The 19225-nt window shown below is 41.7% G+C and overlaps 1 protein-coding gene across 1 annotated transcript in view; it reads right to left on the bottom strand.

Annotated features, from left to right (window-relative positions):
* The window catches only part of dhx15 (DEAH (Asp-Glu-Ala-His) box helicase 15), a 36110-nt gene extending 20469 nt beyond the window's left edge, over positions 1-15641 (bottom strand). The window contains 1 exon segment of the mRNA XM_088347371.1: positions 15524-15641. Within this exon segment, the coding sequence (XP_088203497.1) occupies positions 15524-15641 (118 nt within the window).
* Positions 15642-19225: the final 3584 nt, after the last annotated feature.

The following is a 19225-nucleotide window of genomic DNA, read 5'->3' as shown; positions in this document are numbered from 1 at the left end:
GCGTCTACTCTGACAATGTTTAAGTCCAGGCTGAAAACAGCTCTGTTCAACTGTGCATACAACTGAAAAGGTTCTATCTGCACTCTTCACTTTTACCTTTATTTAATTCATTGAGATTTATTATGTTTTATCTGTGGTTTTAATGCATTTTAAAAACCACATTTTAAATTTTCAATGTCTTTTATTGTGTGTTTTTAACCTGTTTGCCATTTCTGTAAAGCACTTTGAATTGCCTTGTGTATGAATTGTGCTATACAAATAAACTTGCCTTGCCTTGCCTTGCCTAGAAAAAAGGTGTAGGCAGACAAATAGACAGACTGCTGCTAAAAGGACGGACAACATATTAAAAGGTGAGGAAATGATGGAAGTGCGGAAGGACAGACAAACAGACACCATAGCTTAGAAGGGGTGGATAGAAAGGGAAAAAAATGTATGCAAGTGGAGGGACAGACAAACACTGTGGATAATATGATAGAATAGAAAGAAGTGAAGACAGACACTGGATGGAAGGATATAAGAATTCAAAGGAAAACAAATACATAGACATCTGGAAGGAGAAATAGACACCATAGCTAGAGGAATGGATAGAAGGATGGAAAGTAAAGAAATAAAACAAGAGAAGTGTGGAGGGGCAGACAGGCACTTTGGATAGAATGTTATAATAGAAAGTGTTAAAAGACCAACACTGTAGCTGAAACACAGAAAAGAAACACTGTAACTAAGTTAGAGAGAATAACAGAAAGGAAAAATATAGAAGTGTGGAATGACAGACAGACGGACACACGGACGGAAACAAAGAGAATAGAATGATAGATTGAATGTAAAGAAGTGTTGAAGGACAGAAAGAGATGTTTATGGGGCGGCAGTAGCTCAGGAGGTAGAGCGCTCGGCCTGGGATCAAGGGATCCCTGTTCGAATCCCGGCTTGTCCGTGTTAAATGTCGAAGTGTTCTTGGGTAAGACACTGCACCCCTAATACCCCCAATAAGCAGGTTAGCGTCTTACATGGCTGCAATACAAGGCCGCTATTGGGAAATGTGGAGCACATTGTAAAGCTCTTTGGGAAATCATTGACTAAAGCGCTATATAAATGCAGATCATTTCATTTCATTTGAAATAGAACAGAACTAAATAGGTTATGACAGTGTGTATAGAAGGATAAAAGTCAAGTCGCGTTTATTTGTATAGCCCTTAATCACAAAGAGACTCAAAGGACTGCACAGACTACAGATTATTGCAAACTACAGACTATTATTACCCCATCCCTGGATCTAAAACCCACATGAGGGCAAGGAAAAACTCAAAAACCTCAACATGAGGAAAATGAAGAAACTTTGAGAAGGGAGGTGAGGTCATCCCTCTTCCAGCATGACCAGCCTGCAACGGATGCTGCAAAAACAAATAACACAGATATTGTCAACGTGAAATATAAGTCATTCATAAACTATAGAATTGTGTTATAAGCCTAGATTCAAAGAATAGAAAGAAACGTCGACTGGCGGGTCGAAGTGTCTGAATGCCCCCAATAAGCAGGTAGTTGCTTTACAACGGTGTGTAAGTGTGTGTGTAAATGGGTCAGTGTGAACCACATTGCAAAGCACTTTTGGATATCTTCAGTGACTTGAAATCTCTATATAAATGCAGACAATTAACCATTTAATATACCACTTATTGCTAAACAGATGAAAAGGAAAAAAAATCCATAGAAGTGTGTAGAGACGGACGGACACTGGATATAATTGTTGATGAACAGACAGACACTGTACCCATTGAGATAAAAGGTAAAGTGTCATGTCCTGCACGGTTGTCATGGCGCCCAGCTGGCCCCGCCCCTTGACACCGGCTGAGACGCATTGGACTGGCTGCTCTTGGAGTACTTAAGCGTGCTAGTTTGTACTGTGCGTTAATGGAACGTTTGTTAAACCTGGTTAAACTCTGTGAGACTTCTGTTAGAACCTGTTAAATGCCTTCTTCTGTGAATCTGTATCTGTATCCGTATTTGATCCTGTTTTGTTTTTGGTCTGATCTGTTTGTTTATTTTTGACAAAACTTGTCTTGTTTGGATTTCTAATCCACTCCGCGACCATCGATCCCTGGATCGAGTGTGCGCACCCTCCTCATCCTTCCCCCCAGTAAATTGTGAGTACGTCTACGCGAATGGGTCCTTTTTCCATGTCTCCCGCTCCGCTACGTGACAGTAAAGAATACAAACTGAGGACAGAGCGACAGAAATAATAATTGGGCACTTTATAAGGCAAATGTAGATCCACAAAACTCGACGCCATCCTTTGTTCTACTGTAAATCCAAAATGAACAAGAGAGCATCTCGGTGGTCCTTTCCCCTCGTACATCACATGAAGTCAAACCCGGCCGATGGCCGCCTGCCTCTTAATCAGCGGGCTGACAAGTGAGGAAACGGCAAATCGGAATGGATCGCTCCAATTAGCCGGCATATTAATAGCCAATCAAGCCTCGGGACGCAGCAGATGCCGCTGAGAGAAAAAAAGATATGGCGCTCTTTGCCAAAGTGCCGGGACCGAGCTGGGCCCGGCTTCCCGGAGGAATACGGCCCACGTGTCGGCAACGCTTCCCTAAACCAGGACACAGTTTTCCTGGATTTCTGTAGCCGACACTCGCAGCTAATGCTTAAATATTCGGATTTATTTTTGCTCCACAGAGGGGGTGCGTTTGATATTGACAGCAGGTGCTCCATGCAGCGACTCAAACAGATCAAAACAAATATGGTGTTACCTAGGTACTTGTGTAACATTTGTGTAATAATAACTTTTGTTTATTGAAATTCCTGCTGAAATATGTTGTATAGTTTTGGTGTGAGTGTCCTGCAATGATGAGTCCAACAGTGCCACCTGCTGGTATGTGGTAAGGTTTGGTTTGGCTTTAGACTTTGCGACAGGAAGGTGGGGGTTTTTGGCAGTCTACAACGAGCTGCCAACGGTAAGACACGATCTTTTGGTGCTACGCAAAAAGTTAATTTAAACATTAAAACCACAGCTGACAAATCTCTCATCATGCGCATTAATGTGATTGATGTTGTCAAGCTGTTTGCATTTATTTTCGTTTTGTTCCTGTCGCCTTTTTTGTTAGTTTTGCCGGACGTTGCATGTTGTGCTAAAATGCTAATTCCCCTTATAGAGATCAAAGCCAGCAGAGAAGCTTACCACGTGTTGTGTTGTGACTCATTCATTTGCAGGCAAATTGTACCCGTTTTTATACTCGTTATTGTTATTATTTCGATGTTCTCATATATATAACAAGGATGATGTTGGTTAAACTTTGGACTAAAGAAAAATATGTTGAATTCATTGTAAACGTTAAAAAGCCACTATACGATCTCTTGTTAAAAGTATCTTGTTAAAATGGATGTAAACATGTATTGTGATGGTTGATATTCTAAAAATGTAACTGAAAAGAAAGCTCTTTGATATTTTTTTGGCAGTCTACAACGAGCTGCCAAAGAGATGGAAGCCAGCAGAGAAGCTTACCACGTGTTGTGTTGTGACTCATTCATTTGCAGCAACTGTAATAAAAACTTCATCATACAGTCCAGCGTGAATGTGGATCTTTGGTGGGACAGGTACACCACGGTTACACTTGAATGATGTTGTACTCTAAAAAATCCCAATTCGACCTAAAAATCTGAGTAATCAGAACTACAACACAGCCAAAGCTGGATGAGCGGCCATCTTCGCTATTCTGGTAGTATTCTTTCAAGCGAGATCATCAGTCCAAAAACAGATCTTTAGAACTAATTGTTAATTCAAGATAAGTCATGTTTGTTTGTATAGCTCTTAATAACAGTAAGTCTCAAAGGGATATAAAGACTACCCTTACACAATCCCCTGATCTAAAACCTGCATGAGGGAAAGGAAAAACTCAAAAACGAAAAAAGACGGTGGTTGAGAAGGACCACACATGAGGTAGTCCTCACAAATAAAATATGAAAATGTGGATTTTCTTCAGGCAGGGTCCCTCAAATCAAATTAATTTGTCAGGTTTGGGCCGGGCAGGGCCGGGCTGCGCTGGATATTTTGGGACCCGATCTTAAACATTGATTTAAATACTAAGCAAAGATACATAAACTATCATACCTATGTTAATTTTCATAAAAATATCATGGGTCGAGAAATGTGTAATTCTTTTACTTTTTGTAAACCACAGCTAGAAGTCGCCGCTACAGGCACCCAAAGCGATTGATGTCACGAGCCAGGACAGGAAACAGGAATGAGAACCCAATCGCGTAACGTTATTCACAATTTATTGGGGAGAGGAGGAATGCGCGCACACTCAATCCAGGGATCGATGGTCGCGGAAGTGGATTGAAATCAGAACCAAGGAGTGGGCAAAATAAAACAGGATCAAAACACAGGCAAGTTCACAGGACTTGGTATATCACAGAGTCTCGCAGGAGTTTCGCAGACCCTCTGACACCAGGCAACTCGCAAGACCGCGTTTAAGTAGTCCGGCAGCAATCTGTCAACCCGCTTCAGCTGGTGTCAGTGGGCGGGGCCAATTGGGCGCCGTGGCAACCGTGACAGAACCTGGCACCAAACGGCGGGGACCAATTGGGCGCCATGGCAACCATGACGGTCTGAAACTTCTAAGAGTTTGGCGAAGTTCCGTTTCGTCTGCAACATAGAGATACTACTACGGAGAAATATTTTGGGTCCTTGCTCAACGCCTGTATTAATAGCCAAAAACACCACTTTCTGGAATGGTCGCTAACAGCAATAGGTGTTTCTTTATACAGTAAAACTGGTCCAAATTCATGTTGCTCACTTTCTCTAAGGATGAATGAGAACTGAATAAATGTGTAACACATGTGATAGACTTATTTCAATACTTGAGGGAATACTGGAAGTCGTGTGCGACATTATAATAGTGTGATGGAGAACATTCCGACACAGCTAGGCTAACTAGGCTGGCCTGCTAAAGGAAAATGCAACCCTCCGCAGTTAGTTCTTCTTTCTTGAGCATTTCTGGTCGCATTATACGATAAAGAGACACCAAGTGGTCAAATATTACATACTAGAACTTGAAATTACCGATAAAGGAATGGAAAATAAGAAAATGATAAGAGCAACAATCAAGGTAAAGAAGGAAATTATTGCCAAAACTGGTGTTGGCCATTGAACCTTTACACAGAGGTACCATATATGGTTTCAATGTGTTCATATATCTATCTTTATTATATTTCATCCTTATTATCTACACATTTAGTGAAGTACTGAGGTATAACTTTATAAAATAAAGCAGAGACACGGATGGACTCCCCCATCATTAGACCACTTCAAAGGTTCTCCCGGGTCGGAGAGGTGAAGAAGAAGAGCTGGGAGGAAAGTGCAACTGCACCCTTTGAACGTTATGCTCATTCAATCCAATTAGATTGCGCCGCAATAAACACCCCCAAAAAAGATACAAAAAAAGCAGAGGATGACCTAAAAACATCCAAGATGGTTGGGGCATGTGCAAAACATTGGTTTGGAATTCAGACGTTTGATGTTGCGAACTAACATTTGACATATTTTTGGGTCTACAGATGCAAGCAAAATTGAACATACACGTTTTTTTTCCTTAACACTAGAGGGCGCTAAATAATACACACTGTCTTTTTACTGCAGGGATGTAAAACACAGTTTGGCTTTGAGGCCGGATATAGACTTTTTGTTCTCGGGCGGGCCAGAACAGTATAAAACTGTCAACCCCAAATGTCTAGCTTTTTTTTCAGTATTATGCTTTATCAATAATCCTACGGTCAGGATTGCTGATTCAGGGCACCTGTGACTGCCCAATTGGCGCCAACAGCCCTGAGCGCTGATTGGTTCAAAGACTCTTTTCAAACCCCGGCTTCCAAGAGGAAGGTGTCAGACAGTTTGCGAACCTATGCTCCCAGCTAGGCAAGCTCCATGCCTTCCGACATTTTCCTGTCCTGTTTTCTCCTGCCTGATACCTGTTGCCGACCTGTTTCTGGACCCGTTTCTGCCCTGCTCTTGCATCCCGACCATCGACCTGTTTTGCCTTGTTTCCTCCCTGATACCTGTTGCCTACCTCTTTTCTGGACTCGATACCGCCCTTGCTCTCCCGTCCCGGCTATCGACCAGTATTCCTGCTGCCGACGATTATCCTCGCTCAACACGGAAGTGCCACTTCCACGTTCCTGCCACCTGCTACCCGTGTCCGTCGATCATCGGATCGTGGAGGCAAGCACTGCTCTGTCCTTATCAATAAAACTGAGTAAACGAACGGTACTGGGTCCGGTCTCCATTTCTGGCTTGTGACACCTACATTAGTAACCTATCCTACATATATTAATCACGAATGACAAGGGATCTTTTCTAAGCACGACACATTTATTTACTAACAATGGGGGGGAAACGATTTTAATATTTGGCATTGAACATGGTTTATTTTCACAGTTAAGTGAATGTAGTTTTACATCTGAACCAACATACCACGCTATACAAACTCAAATGGGAGCAACGAAAAATATTCTTCTGCCTTAATTGTCATACTGATTTGAAACAAATACAAAATAAATATGAAATCTAAGTATTAGCAGTGCATGGGCGATAAGATTAGACGACATCAGGTCAGAATACTAGCCTGGGCTTAATAAAGCTGGGAGTATATTACCCATGTTCGGCCTGTCCGGCGCAACGAAGAGGGGCTTCTTTGATGCATGGCGAAGCTTTAAAGTCCACGTCAAATTTTTAGATGGACACATCAAGTTGCAAATGTCAGTCCGCATGCCGGACATCAGCGCTTTTAAACGTTTACTGCCCTCTAGAGGCCGGAGAAAGCAATTGGTATGCATTTATTTTAAAAAGTCATAACCTTCGATAGAAAAAAACAGGGTTGGGTAGGGTTACTTTAACTTGATTACTTTCAATTACTTTTGGATTACTCCAATACCAAATATGCTATAAAAGCCAAAAGAAACTAAATATGAATACAATTATGACTCACAACACGTGGTAAGCTTTCTCTCCTGGCTTTGATCTCTTTGATCTCCGGCAAAACTAACATAAAATGCGACAGAAACAAAATGAAAATAAATCCAAACAGCTTTCCAACATCATTTTTGCCGTTCCATGTATTCCGTTACCAAGCCTGCACAAAATTTAGTAATTTTATTCATATTTAGTTTCCTTTGTCTTTTATTAGCATATTTGGTATTGGAGTAATCCAAAAGTAATTGAAAGTAATCAAGTTAAAATAACCCTACCCAACCCTGGAAATAACCTAGAGACTCGCTTTTTTTTTACATACTCAGAAATGTACGGCAGACCGGACTGAATCATTAAAAAGACCAGATCCATCCTCTAGTTTGTATGTTTGACATGCCTGCCTTGACGTAATTAAAATACATGGTTCGTACACCTTTTTCATGGCCAAAGAGGGGCAATCTGTGTGAATCATGTATTCGCAGAGCCACAAATATACCTGCGATTTACATATACCATTTTTAATAATTTGCATGCATATATTAGGACATGTGATTTTTAGATCTTGAGTAAATATAGAATATATTTGTTTTTGAGACAAATCTCTCCCCAAATAAGTGTTAAGGGTAAAATGAAAGTGATATGTAGCTTTACATTTTTAGTTGCAATAAATTTTTCCCATTACAATTCAACACTGGGAAACACTACCTTTTTTGCACGGCCATTAGTGAATGTCTGAAACTGATACGTAATCCTCGCTTCTAATATACATTTTAAAGTGCCTTATTTAGGTGTAGCATGCTCCTGTCTTCTGTGGCACGACCTTAGGGGACGATAACGCTTCATAGGACAATGCCAAACAAACTAATGACAGATGCAGTTAATCATGAGGGAAAAAGAAATGCAATGGGATAGCCAAACAAATAGAGAGCAGTGTCAGCGTCATTTTTAAGTGTCTAAAAACATGGCAAAAATGTCAAAAAACTACAAGCAATCCACCAAAAAAAACACAGCATTAAAATTCAATAATTTTTCTAGGATTTCCAGCACCCGTACGAACCCCGAAAAAAACAAAATGTTAAACATCCTGTATTCACTACAAATCAACTGAAATATTGTAAGTCTTTTATAGCAGAACTCAAATATCGCATCTCAAGGTATTACAAATCATATAAAGGTATACTAGGGTGTCGCGGTTGCCACGGCACCCAATTGGCCCCGCCTGCGTGACGCCAGCTTCGGCTCGTTGACAGATTTGCTTCCCTTCTATTTAAGCTCAGTGCTCTCATTCACCCTTTGTCAGTCCGTCAAGGAACCTCTGCCTTGCAAGAGGTGGGTTTTGACTCTGTCCGGTTCCCTGCCTGTGTTTCCTTTCCGGTATTGTTCCTGTCTAATTTCTCCTGTTTAATATCGATCTCCAGTTTCGTTCCCGTCTAGTTTGTCCTCTTTAATTTATCCAGTTTTGTTATCAATCCTTTCTGTCCCGTCATGTCCGGTATCTGCTCGAGCAATTGGTATCAATCTCGTCGGCCTCTGGCTTCCTGTCATTCCACGCCAGACTGCTGCCTTACGTCTTCCACCCAACGATCGCCGAATCACTGGCGTTTGGGTTAACGTGCACGACTGTCCCATTTCCCGTAAAATAATTAGCTTGTGTGAAAAACGTCACACATTTGGGTTCTCCTCCTGTTCCGGTTCTTGACATAGGGGGTTTTAAGACATACTCAACGATATTAAAACCCATAGAAGGGTAGTACTATCATAATGGATTTATAACCAATCCAGAATGTAATAAATGTTATCATTTTCAATGCATTCCAGAAAACAAATAACTATCTCAATATTTTAATTATCTGAGACAGTCCAGTATGAATATGAATAACCCTTAAGTCCAAATGCATGTTTTTATTTCCTGCAGTGATAGCGGTAAATTGGAAAAGAAATGTCATTAATATTTCCAAAGCAACACCTAGTCCTTGTTTATCAAGCCCGGGCTGGCAATCTGGAGACCTTTGTGGAGCTTTTCCGTGCATGTGTGTGTGTGCTCAGCCAGCTATAACCAAATTCATCATTCGAAAAGTGAACCCTGCCCTCCATTACACATCAATAGCCGAGCGTGCGCAAGGGAAAGAAATGACTTAATTTCAGGAGATGGTGCAGAGGAGGGCCCGATGGGTCGGTCACTCCTCCCCGCCGTATTTAACAGTACCATTTTCAGAAGCGTTCTTAAATATTCTCCTCAAAAATTGTCCTTGGTATGGTATGTTGCATCCTGTTGACTCTATGGAATTTTATATTATAAAGTGATTGGAATTTCAGGTGGGCAGCATGGTGGATGAGTGGTTGGCGCATCCACGGCACAGTTCTGAGGTCATGGGATCAAATTCAGCTGCTAGTCTTTCTGTGCGGAGTTTGCATGTTCTCCCCGAGCTTGCGTGGGTTTTCTTCCAGGCACTCCGGTTTCCTCCCATATCCCAAAAACATGCATGTCAGGTTAATTGGCCGGTCCAAATTGTCCCTAGGTGTGAATGAACGAGTGGTTTGTCTATTTCTGTGTGCCCAGCGACTTGATGGCAACCAGTTCAGAGTGTCCCCTGCCCACTGCCCGAAGATAGCTGGGATGGGCTCCAGCACCCCCGTGACCCTACTGAGGATAAGTGGTGCAGATAATGGATGGACAGACGAATTTCAATGATTGACGGGTAGGTGAGCAATGACATATCATTTCGGGTAAAAAACCTTTTTTTTTTCTTTTTCCATTGTAAAAACAAAAGTTTCTACCACTAAATGGGTCGTTTTCCTGAAATTTTGTAAACCTAAAATATGATTGGGGATTTAGTTTGGCCTTTAATTTCTTCAATCATATGCAAACAAGTGAACAACTTAGGCTAGTGTCTAACCACTACCTTGTAATTAATTTTGCTAATATTATTTTCATATGGAAGCAATGCTCATTACCTAGTTATCAATGACCACAAACACAATTTCAATTCCAATATTTATTGTTCTCTTACCTCCAAAATAGACCCTCCTCTGGAGTCAAACAAATGTGATGGAACAATGATTGAGCTTTTTTTCTGTTGCAATTAGAATTTCGGCCAGTCTACAAGCACTACCATGTAAATATTTGCCTATTCATCAGACCATTCTATATACCATATGTTTCTTTTAAAGTTGAATACAGACAAAAAATAGAAATTGTCATCAATCAACAGTATGTGGCTGTTCATCATAACGATGAACATAGATTGTTTTTATGAGCTTCCAGATGAAAAAACTGAAAACTCATGCCAACACTACCTCATACGAATATAATGGTACCCATGTCTATGTTCTTGCACATGTCGACTGCACTATGTTTACTGCTCACCTTGCACAATGTCTGACCATTTCTTTTTTCTGCACTATGATGTCTATGTTTGCACCAATGCATATGCTGACTATTTTTTTGCACTATGATGACTTTGCACCAAATGCAATATTGCACAACCCTTACGATACCAACGGTATCACGATAACACTGTATGTAACTGTCAGGAGGACCAGAACAGAGCAGGAGACCCCAGAGCGTTCGTTACAAGTCTTTTATTTGGGGAAGCGTACAGGGTTAGCGGGAGACGCGATGACCGTCGAACGTCAGCAGCAACGCCGTGAAGACAACTTCGGGACACGTAGCCAATCGTAGCGTGGGACGGAAGCAGGTCGAGTTTACCGGGACTGGAGAGAAGATCGTAGCGTGGAACGGAAGCAGGTCGGATCGGAGGCAGGCAGAATCAGGTAAACAAGTCAAAAAGACACAGGAAAATCAGGCGAGTCAAACGGGGTAAAAAGTAATCCTCTGACGAAGAGGTCTCCACGTAACGTGCTTAAAAAGGGAACATAAACCAATCAGGAAGCGCATTCCAGCGCGCCAGATGATTACCCCAGGTGGCTCCACTTGGGTAATCATGACAGTAACATCCCACATACCGACATTTCTTGTGTAAATACCATGTAAATTATAACTATAGCCTTATCCCCGTTGTTTTATAACCTTATCTTCTCCGTTCCTTTATCTTCTTGGCTCATACCTCACTGTGAATGTGTAAAACTGGAGTGTCATGCCCAATTTCGTTGTCACAATATGTTAACCCATTTTGTAACAATGACAATTAAGGTATATTCTATTCTATTCTATTCTATGAAGGATTATTTCGCGATTAACAGCCAAAATTGGGTCTGTTTGAGTGACATCTTGACTTTGGTTAAAATCGTGTTCTATATATGTTTGACTGAACCCTGTAAATAGTTGTTACCGTCTAGGCTTCGCATGTGCAACACTTGGCTCCATATGTAACAATACATTAAGTAAATGCGAAATTCTATTTTATCTCCGAGCCATATGTACTCTTATTTTTCTATTTTACACTGAAGTCTTTTATTACCGTAAGTTCCGGACTATAAGCCGCTACTTTTTCCCTAACTTTCAACCCTGCGGCTTATTCAGTGATGCGGCCAATTTATGTAATTTTTCTAGCGGCCGCTAGCGGCGCTCGAGTGTTGCTACCATTAACTGCCCTGTCAAACCTATATCATTATTATTAAAGCTTTGAAAACTCTCTCGGTGTACCGTCTTTCTTTGTAAATATGTGTAACCTGTGTATAATATGTATTTGCAACTTTATATTTTTGTAATTTTTTTGTTTGTATTTTTTTTAGACACTTGTTATGATATGTTTTGCACGGGTGAACGAAAAATGAGGGGCGGAACAAACGCGGGGTGCCGAGTTTAAGTGGGGACCGCTAAAGGTGAGGGACAGACGATGAAAGAAGAGTGGGTAAAAAGTTGGTCAAAGAAAAAGGAATTGCGTGAGTAAATGTGTTCATCTGATATTTTTTTCCACCCTTACCTTTGGAAATATACACTTTTTTCCTTGGATTACTTTCAACGGGACCCGGACTCTGCAGGTGTGCATCAAACCTTAACTACCGGTATAATTTTCCGTTCATTTTGCCGGCTGTGATTATTGGACTGTGGACTTTAATGAAGGACATTTAGTTTCAATCGCGGGACTTGAAGTCGGGTTTGGGTTAATTTTGCGTTTGTGTTACATGTTTAAATGTGGGCGCATGCGGCTTATATACAGGTGCGGCTTGTGTATGTACAAAATCGGTTTTCCTCTTAAAATGCAGTGGGTGCGGCTTATAATCAGGTGCACTCTATAGTCCGGAATTTACGGTAGATGTTTATCCTGGAGTGCCACCTCCAATCTCAAAAAACAATGTTCTCTATGTTGTTATCAATGACAATTCTGTTTTATTCTATGAGGCAAGAAGGTAAAATGCCGCAATTAATGAGGCGGTCCATTGGCTTGTAGGAAGCGATTTGCCCCTTCCTTTTCAATTTTTATTTGTTTTCCGGGGCAGGCGTCACAGTGTTTCAGCGTTTCACTCGACGGGGCATCTTAATTGCTCTTAATCAAAGCAAAATAAACAGCCTGCATTCTGGATGATGGAGAACAGGGAGGGTGAGTTATAGAGGGTGTTTTCAGCAACCTTCGATTCCACAATGACAAACAACTGAGAAGTTAGCCATCTGCCTTATGATTATTTTGGATCAGACCGCAACAAGGACATCACCTTTGCTTTTGAAGAACAAAATTTCAGGCATATGTCTTGAGCAAGGCCTGTTTCCGGAAACATGTTCCAGTTTTTTAGTTACCGTATTTTCCGCACTATAAGGCGCACCTAAAAGCCTTTATTTTTTTCAAAAGCTGACCATGCGCCTTATAATACAGTGCGCCTTATTTATGGATCAATATTAATTCGCAAAGTCTTGCAACTAACTTGCAGCCGCCGACTCGATTTTCCCCCGAACGCCAAGTAGTCCGCGGTGTATGCTGGGATTTATTTACCGGCGTTTCATTGGCTAACCAATGTGTCAATCATCATTTGAATGGATCACTATTGGCTAAAGTTATTCGGAGGTCAAGGGGAGGATCCTTTTTATCATTTACAGGCTGGCATTGGCTTGAACGGCAAAACAAAGCCTGCAATTGGCCAAAAAAGACGTGTCAATCATCAGTTGAATCGATCACTATTGGCTAAAGTTATTCGGAGGTCAAGGGGCGGATCCTTTTTATCATGTACAGGCTGGCATTGGCTTAAACGGCAAAACAAAGCCTGCAATTGGCCGAAAAAGATGAATGCGTATAGCACGTGGCTGACGGCATACAGAAAGCATTTTTTTACTATTTTGTATTTGTAAATATTTTATTCTTCTGGATTTACTAAACTCACGGATATAAGAGGACCACAGCTGCACATTATTATGAACACGACTTCGGTGAGCTACTCTGGCTATATATATTATCCCTGTATCTTGTTTCAGACTGAACTTGATGTTTCTGTGATAAGCGGTGCAGATAATGGATGGAATGGAGTGTCTATTTTTAAATTAAACTCAATTCCAAGTGTTTATTGTCAGATATACAGTAAAGTTGCGAGCGAAAAAGAAAATAGAAACTAAGGGATGGTTGGCATTTCTTGAATCCCAAGACTTTAACCTTCCGAATGATGGAACGATGCATTTGAGTGACATCGTAAAAACTATTTTTTCGGGGTGCGCCCTATAACCCGGTGCGCCTTATAGTGCGGAAAATACGGTACTTTCTCCAGAAGGAGCTCAGTGTTAATGGTCTGTGCATCAAAAGAAATACAGTATATTTTCTTTTAGGCTGCATTGAATATGGAAGAAAATAGATTACTTCGTTTTTGCACATGTTGCATATTAAGATGTTTGCATTTTAGAATAGAATACAATAGAATAGAATATACCTTTATTGTCATTGTTACAAAATGGGTTAACATATTGTGACAACGAAATTGGGCATGACACTCCAGAACAGGCAATGTCCTCCAGACTGGGTAGAGAGCAACTGACGATTTTCTGGGCTGTTTTGATGACCCTTGGAGCGTTTTCCTGTCTGCTGCTGTGCACCCAGCATACCACACCGTAATGCAGTATGTTAGAATGCTATCCACTGTGGCTTTGTAAAAGGACACTTACAGCTGCTGTTTTAGATGATTTTTCCTGAGCACTCTCAGGAAATGCAGTCGCTGCTGGGCCTTCCCTACCACCGTTCTGGTGTTTGCAGACCAGGAGAGGTCGTCGGAGATGTGCACACCCAGAAATTTGAAGGAGTGGACGATCTCTACACAGTTTCCTTTTATGATGAGCGGTGCTGGATTCGTGCCATTCCTTCTGAAGTCCAGCATCAGTTCTTTTGTTTTTGTGTAATTAATCACTTAATATAAGATTACATAGTAGAAAACATATAGTATTCATTTAGGGAACTAGTACAGTCTATTCTGTTATCCCTTACTACTTTGCAGTCTCAATGCATTGCAGGTTGGAAAATATTACATGATCCAGTATCCCCAATCACATAGTTCTGCAAGCAGGGCTCCACATTTGTACGTCCTGGCGGCTTTTCTTTGCTATTCCTTCCACCATGTGAACTGCACTGGTGTGGCCGCAATTCATTATCCCCAATCAGAAATTTCTTTGACTGCGACCCACAGAGCAGAATTTTGTCGGGCTCTTTTTTGCCATTATTTCCGCCTAAATCGAACTACCCTCATGCAGCTGCAAGCCATTATCCCCGATCGCATATTGCTGCAAGTGGGGACCGTCAGAGGGCTCCTCTGTCTGTTCTGTCTAAAATTAAATGCAGGGTTGTCGCCGAGACAGATTGTACCCTGTCAACTATTGGCGAGAACGTGGGCCAGAAGAGAAGTTTTACGTTCGGGCCGCTGAAACCTGCTTCTTTGGCCCACCTAAAATGTATTGTACTGCTTTGGCTGCAATCCATTATCCCCAGACGACTGTTTCTGAGTGCATGAACAGACCGGATCGATACTGGATACTGGATACTGGAGCAAGATACCGGACAGGACGAGACAGACGCGATCGATACTGGATACTGGAGACTGGAGCAAGATACTGGACAGGACGAGACAGGCGGGATCAATACCGGATACTGGAGACTGGAGTAAGATACCGGACAGGACGAGACTGACGGGATTGATACCGGATACCGGAGACTGGAGCAAGATACCGGACAGGACGAGACAGACGGGATCGATACCGGATACTGGAGACTGGAGCAAGATACCAGACAGGACAAGACAGACGGGATCAATACTGGATACTGGAGACTGGAGCAAGATACCGGACAGGACAAGACAGACGGGATCAATACTGAATACTGGATACACGAGCAGGACACCGGACAGGACGATACAGACGGGATCAATACTGGATTCTGGATACACGAGCAGGATACAAGACAGAGTCAAAATACATGTCTTTCAAGTGCAGAGGTTCGTTGACGGACTGACCAGGAGTAAATGAGAGCACTGAGTTTAAATACGAGGGAAGCCAATCAGGCAACGAGCAGCAGCTTGCACCAGATGGGCGGGCCCAAGTTAGGGCAATGGGCAACCGTGACACATATTTAATTCTAATTCTATCATGCTTAAAGCATTCCTGCAGCCTATGCGGGCATCAATCACATCTACTTTGAGTTCCGACCTTCACTGGAGTAGCCGTTTGAGGATGCCCATTAGGATATTGGTGGCGTTCATGAGCCTCGTCAAGCAAAATGACGGCATACTGCTCCGAGCGAGGGTCGCTCATGGCCTAACGCAACAGCATCCCGTCCGTCAAGTCTCTGCAGAAACAGCATTTGGAGAAGATTTTTGGGTCGAGCCTCGGCAGGGTACCCCTGGTGAAGTGTTCTCACTTGAGCACGGTTTTAGGAGAGCCGCAATCCTCAACGCCGATGGAGTAGCCCACTTCTCGGCCCAGCATGTCGTCCATCTCCTCGCCCACCCTGCAGGCCAGGCTGATGGCTGCCTTCCGCCTGGGCTGGGTCCAAGCCATGGGTTGCTTGGATCCTGTGATGAATTGAAACATTTCCACACACCACTGGGGCATCTGACGCAAAAGGAAATTAGGGTTTTTTGCTGTCAGAGCATTTAACAGATTCAAATGCTATACCTGTGGAGTAGTTTAGACGGGTAAATTACAGAGGTCTCCAACATTTGTGAAGCTGAGAGCTACCTTTTTCAACTTGTACAAAGCGCTACCAGTCTGATATACATTTCTAAAATACCTACTTATCATGTTATTTCTATGTTGTTGCTATGCTGTTACCAGGTTTATAATTGGAAGAAAGGGTTAAATAGACAGTCAACCACAAAAAAAAAAAGACATTTTACAAGAAAATCGCAATGGCCAAGCACAACACCAACTAGTTAATCCGTCCACGTCCAGTGAGCCATTTAAAAAAAAAAAAAAAAGGTATTACAGTGGAACCTCGGTTTTCGAACGCCTCTCAGTTCGAACAAATCGGAGTCCGACCAAATATTTTGAGAAATTCTTGCTTCGCTGTTCGGTCAAAAAATCGGAGTTCGAACGCCGGTAATGCCTGAGTGCGTACGCTATGGTGCGATGCTGAGCGGCGTACGGGTGTAGATTGCTCTTTTCGTGACCAACTGTTATCGCGTGTTGACGTGCTTCGTTTTGCTTTCGCTTTTAATATAGGTGTATGAAGTGTTTGAGCCCCTAATTATGCCTCCGAAGAAAGTCAGTGCAAGCAGCAAAGTTGCTACAGGTGAAAAAAGAAAAGTAGTGCGTACAACTATTGCATTTAAGAAAGAAATAATAGCAAAATATGAAGGAGGTGTGTGAGTGTCTGATCTTGCTAGGGAATACAGCATGGCTTCTGCTGACCACCACAAAGGTAAGAAATCCTATTCATAATTATTTTCTTTATCCTTTTTTTTTTTTTTTTTTACACGTTCATGTTAGCGTAATCTTTCGTACGGAAGATTACGATAACGCGAACGTACGATTAGCCTGGGTTAGCTTCATGTTTACGTTAAACATTCAAGGTACACATTCAGGGTGTTGGAACGGAGCCTAACATTCAGGGTGTTGGAACGCAGCCCCCTGTCCAATGAACCGCTCACCACTTGTTGTGGAGACCCGGGTGCTAAATGACTTGTAAACGACCTGATTTTATTATTTTTACACGTTCATGTTAGCGTAATCTTTCGTACGGAAGATTACGATAACGCGAACGTACGATTAGCCTGGGTTAGCTTCACGTTTACGTTAAACATTCAAGGTAAACATTCAGGGTGTTGGAACGGTTTAAAACGTTTTACATTATTTTTAATGGGAAAAATGATTTCGGTGATCGAACAAATCGGTTTTCGAACAGGGTTCTGGAACGGATTATGATCGAGAACCGAGGTTCCACTGTACCTTATTGGGATCGTTCACTACTTTCCGCTTCATGGCCTTAAAATAATCAGCAATCCTGTAGTGAATATGGGTGGTAAATTAATTATTCTAACGAACAATTTATTGACCAATTTACTTAAAGAGCCAAGTTTATTCTTTTTAAATTGGTCTCACCTTTTTGGAGCACCACATACCTTTTTAGATCATTATGTCAGGAAAACTGCAGAACTAGCATCACTGGCCATGATAACTTTGCATCCGTAGTCACAACTTAACAAAAGTCCTCACCTCATCTTGATTTTCCTTGTGCACTTCAGCGCTTCGCATGTTTGCCAAAGATGCCGGTTGCCCAAATCTGATGAAGATGACGAGAGAGGTGCTGATCGATGTGCTGAGCAGCTGCCCTTTTTGCTTCCAAGCGCTTCTGCAGCTGCAGCTGCATGGGCAGCATTTAGTACTTGTGGGATCATTAGATAGTCAATGGAGGGGAGAAATACTTGCAAAAACAATCAAATGTAAAATTAGAATAGTCTTTTTTATCATTGATAGCAACATAGTATGCATTGTTTACAACAAGATCCTTGATAAGACGTAAAAGAGAAAAGATAAGATACATGGATATATATATATATATATATATATATATATATATATATATATATTGCAGTTTTGTGTGCTTGTTTAGGGTGGTGATGGCCCTTGGGAAGAAACTGTGCACCTGTTAGTCCTTGTTTTAAGGGACCTATAGCACCTGCAAAAGGGCATCAAGTCAAAAAGCTGGTGGTCAGCAGGGGTAATGTCAGCAATGTCCGCCGGACTGGGTAAAGAGCAGCCGATGGTTTTCTGGGCGGTGTTGATGATGCACATACGGATTTCCGGTCTGCAGCCGTGCTCCCAGCATACCACGCCATTGTAAGTGCATCAGAACATTATTGCAATGGGAGAAGAAAAGACAAAAGTGCAACGACATTAACATCGACGTTTTTCTCAACAGTCAGGTGCACTTGTTTAGGGTGGTGATGGCCCTGGGGAAGAAACTGGCTCTGAGCCTGTTAGTCCTCGTCTTAAGGGATCTGTAGCGTCTGCCATATGTGCTGTTTGTTCTGCTTTGGTATTGCAAGCCAGCAATATCCCCCAGAATGAACAGAGAGCAGCTGATGATTTTCTAGACTGTGTTGATGACTCAAAAGTTTTCCTGTCTGCATCCATGGTCCCAGCACACCACAACCTGATTATTTGATGTGTTGAATAAGTAGAAGATAGTTGATGATCTTTATCTTCGCTAACCAGTAACAATATATAAAATATTTTATCAGCCGATATAGAAGAGTCATGTCAAGTTATATTTACTGTATATAATAATATGGTAATGCAAAGTTCATACTCAGGTAAAAAACTAAATGGGAGCTACATAGCTAGCTAAAATAATAAAAGCCATATCAATAGCCAGACCCAAAATGAGATGGTTAGCTAATAAGGAGGCCAAAATTTAGCTTGATAACTAGCAAAAAATATGTAAAAAGCTAGGTAGATAGCTTGCGAAATAGCTAAAAATGTAGTAAAAAAAACTGCTCTCATTTTGAAACTGGGTAGTAATGAGTTTCATTTACTTCGTTACATTCATATGAGCAAGTTTTGGGAAATTTTGTACTTCTGTGGGTTTTTTTTTTTACTTCTACTTAAGTGAATTGTTAAGAAGAAACGGTACTCTTACTCCGCTACATTAGGTGACAATAAACCCGTTACTTAGGTAAGTGCAGTGCTACTTCTACCTACAAATTTAATTTGCTATGGGAGTTGCTTTGTAACCTGAAACATGTGTAAGTAAAGAAGCCTTGTCAGGCGGGACAGAAGGAAAACTGAGATCATTTGTACTCGTTTCTTGGTTTTTATTGGAAGGAAGGAATGACAAGACGTGAATCTTCGATCCGTTGTTTGACGGATTGTCGAGACTTGACAGACGGGTGAAG

The sequence above is a fragment of the Urocampus carinirostris genome, chromosome 11 (assembly GCF_059441175.1).
Source record: "Urocampus carinirostris isolate Australia breed hairy pipefish chromosome 11, RoL_Ucar_1.0, whole genome shotgun sequence".
Lineage (NCBI taxonomy): Eukaryota > Metazoa > Chordata > Actinopteri > Syngnathiformes > Syngnathidae > Urocampus > Urocampus carinirostris.
This window is presented reverse-complemented; position numbering and strand designations above follow the sequence as displayed.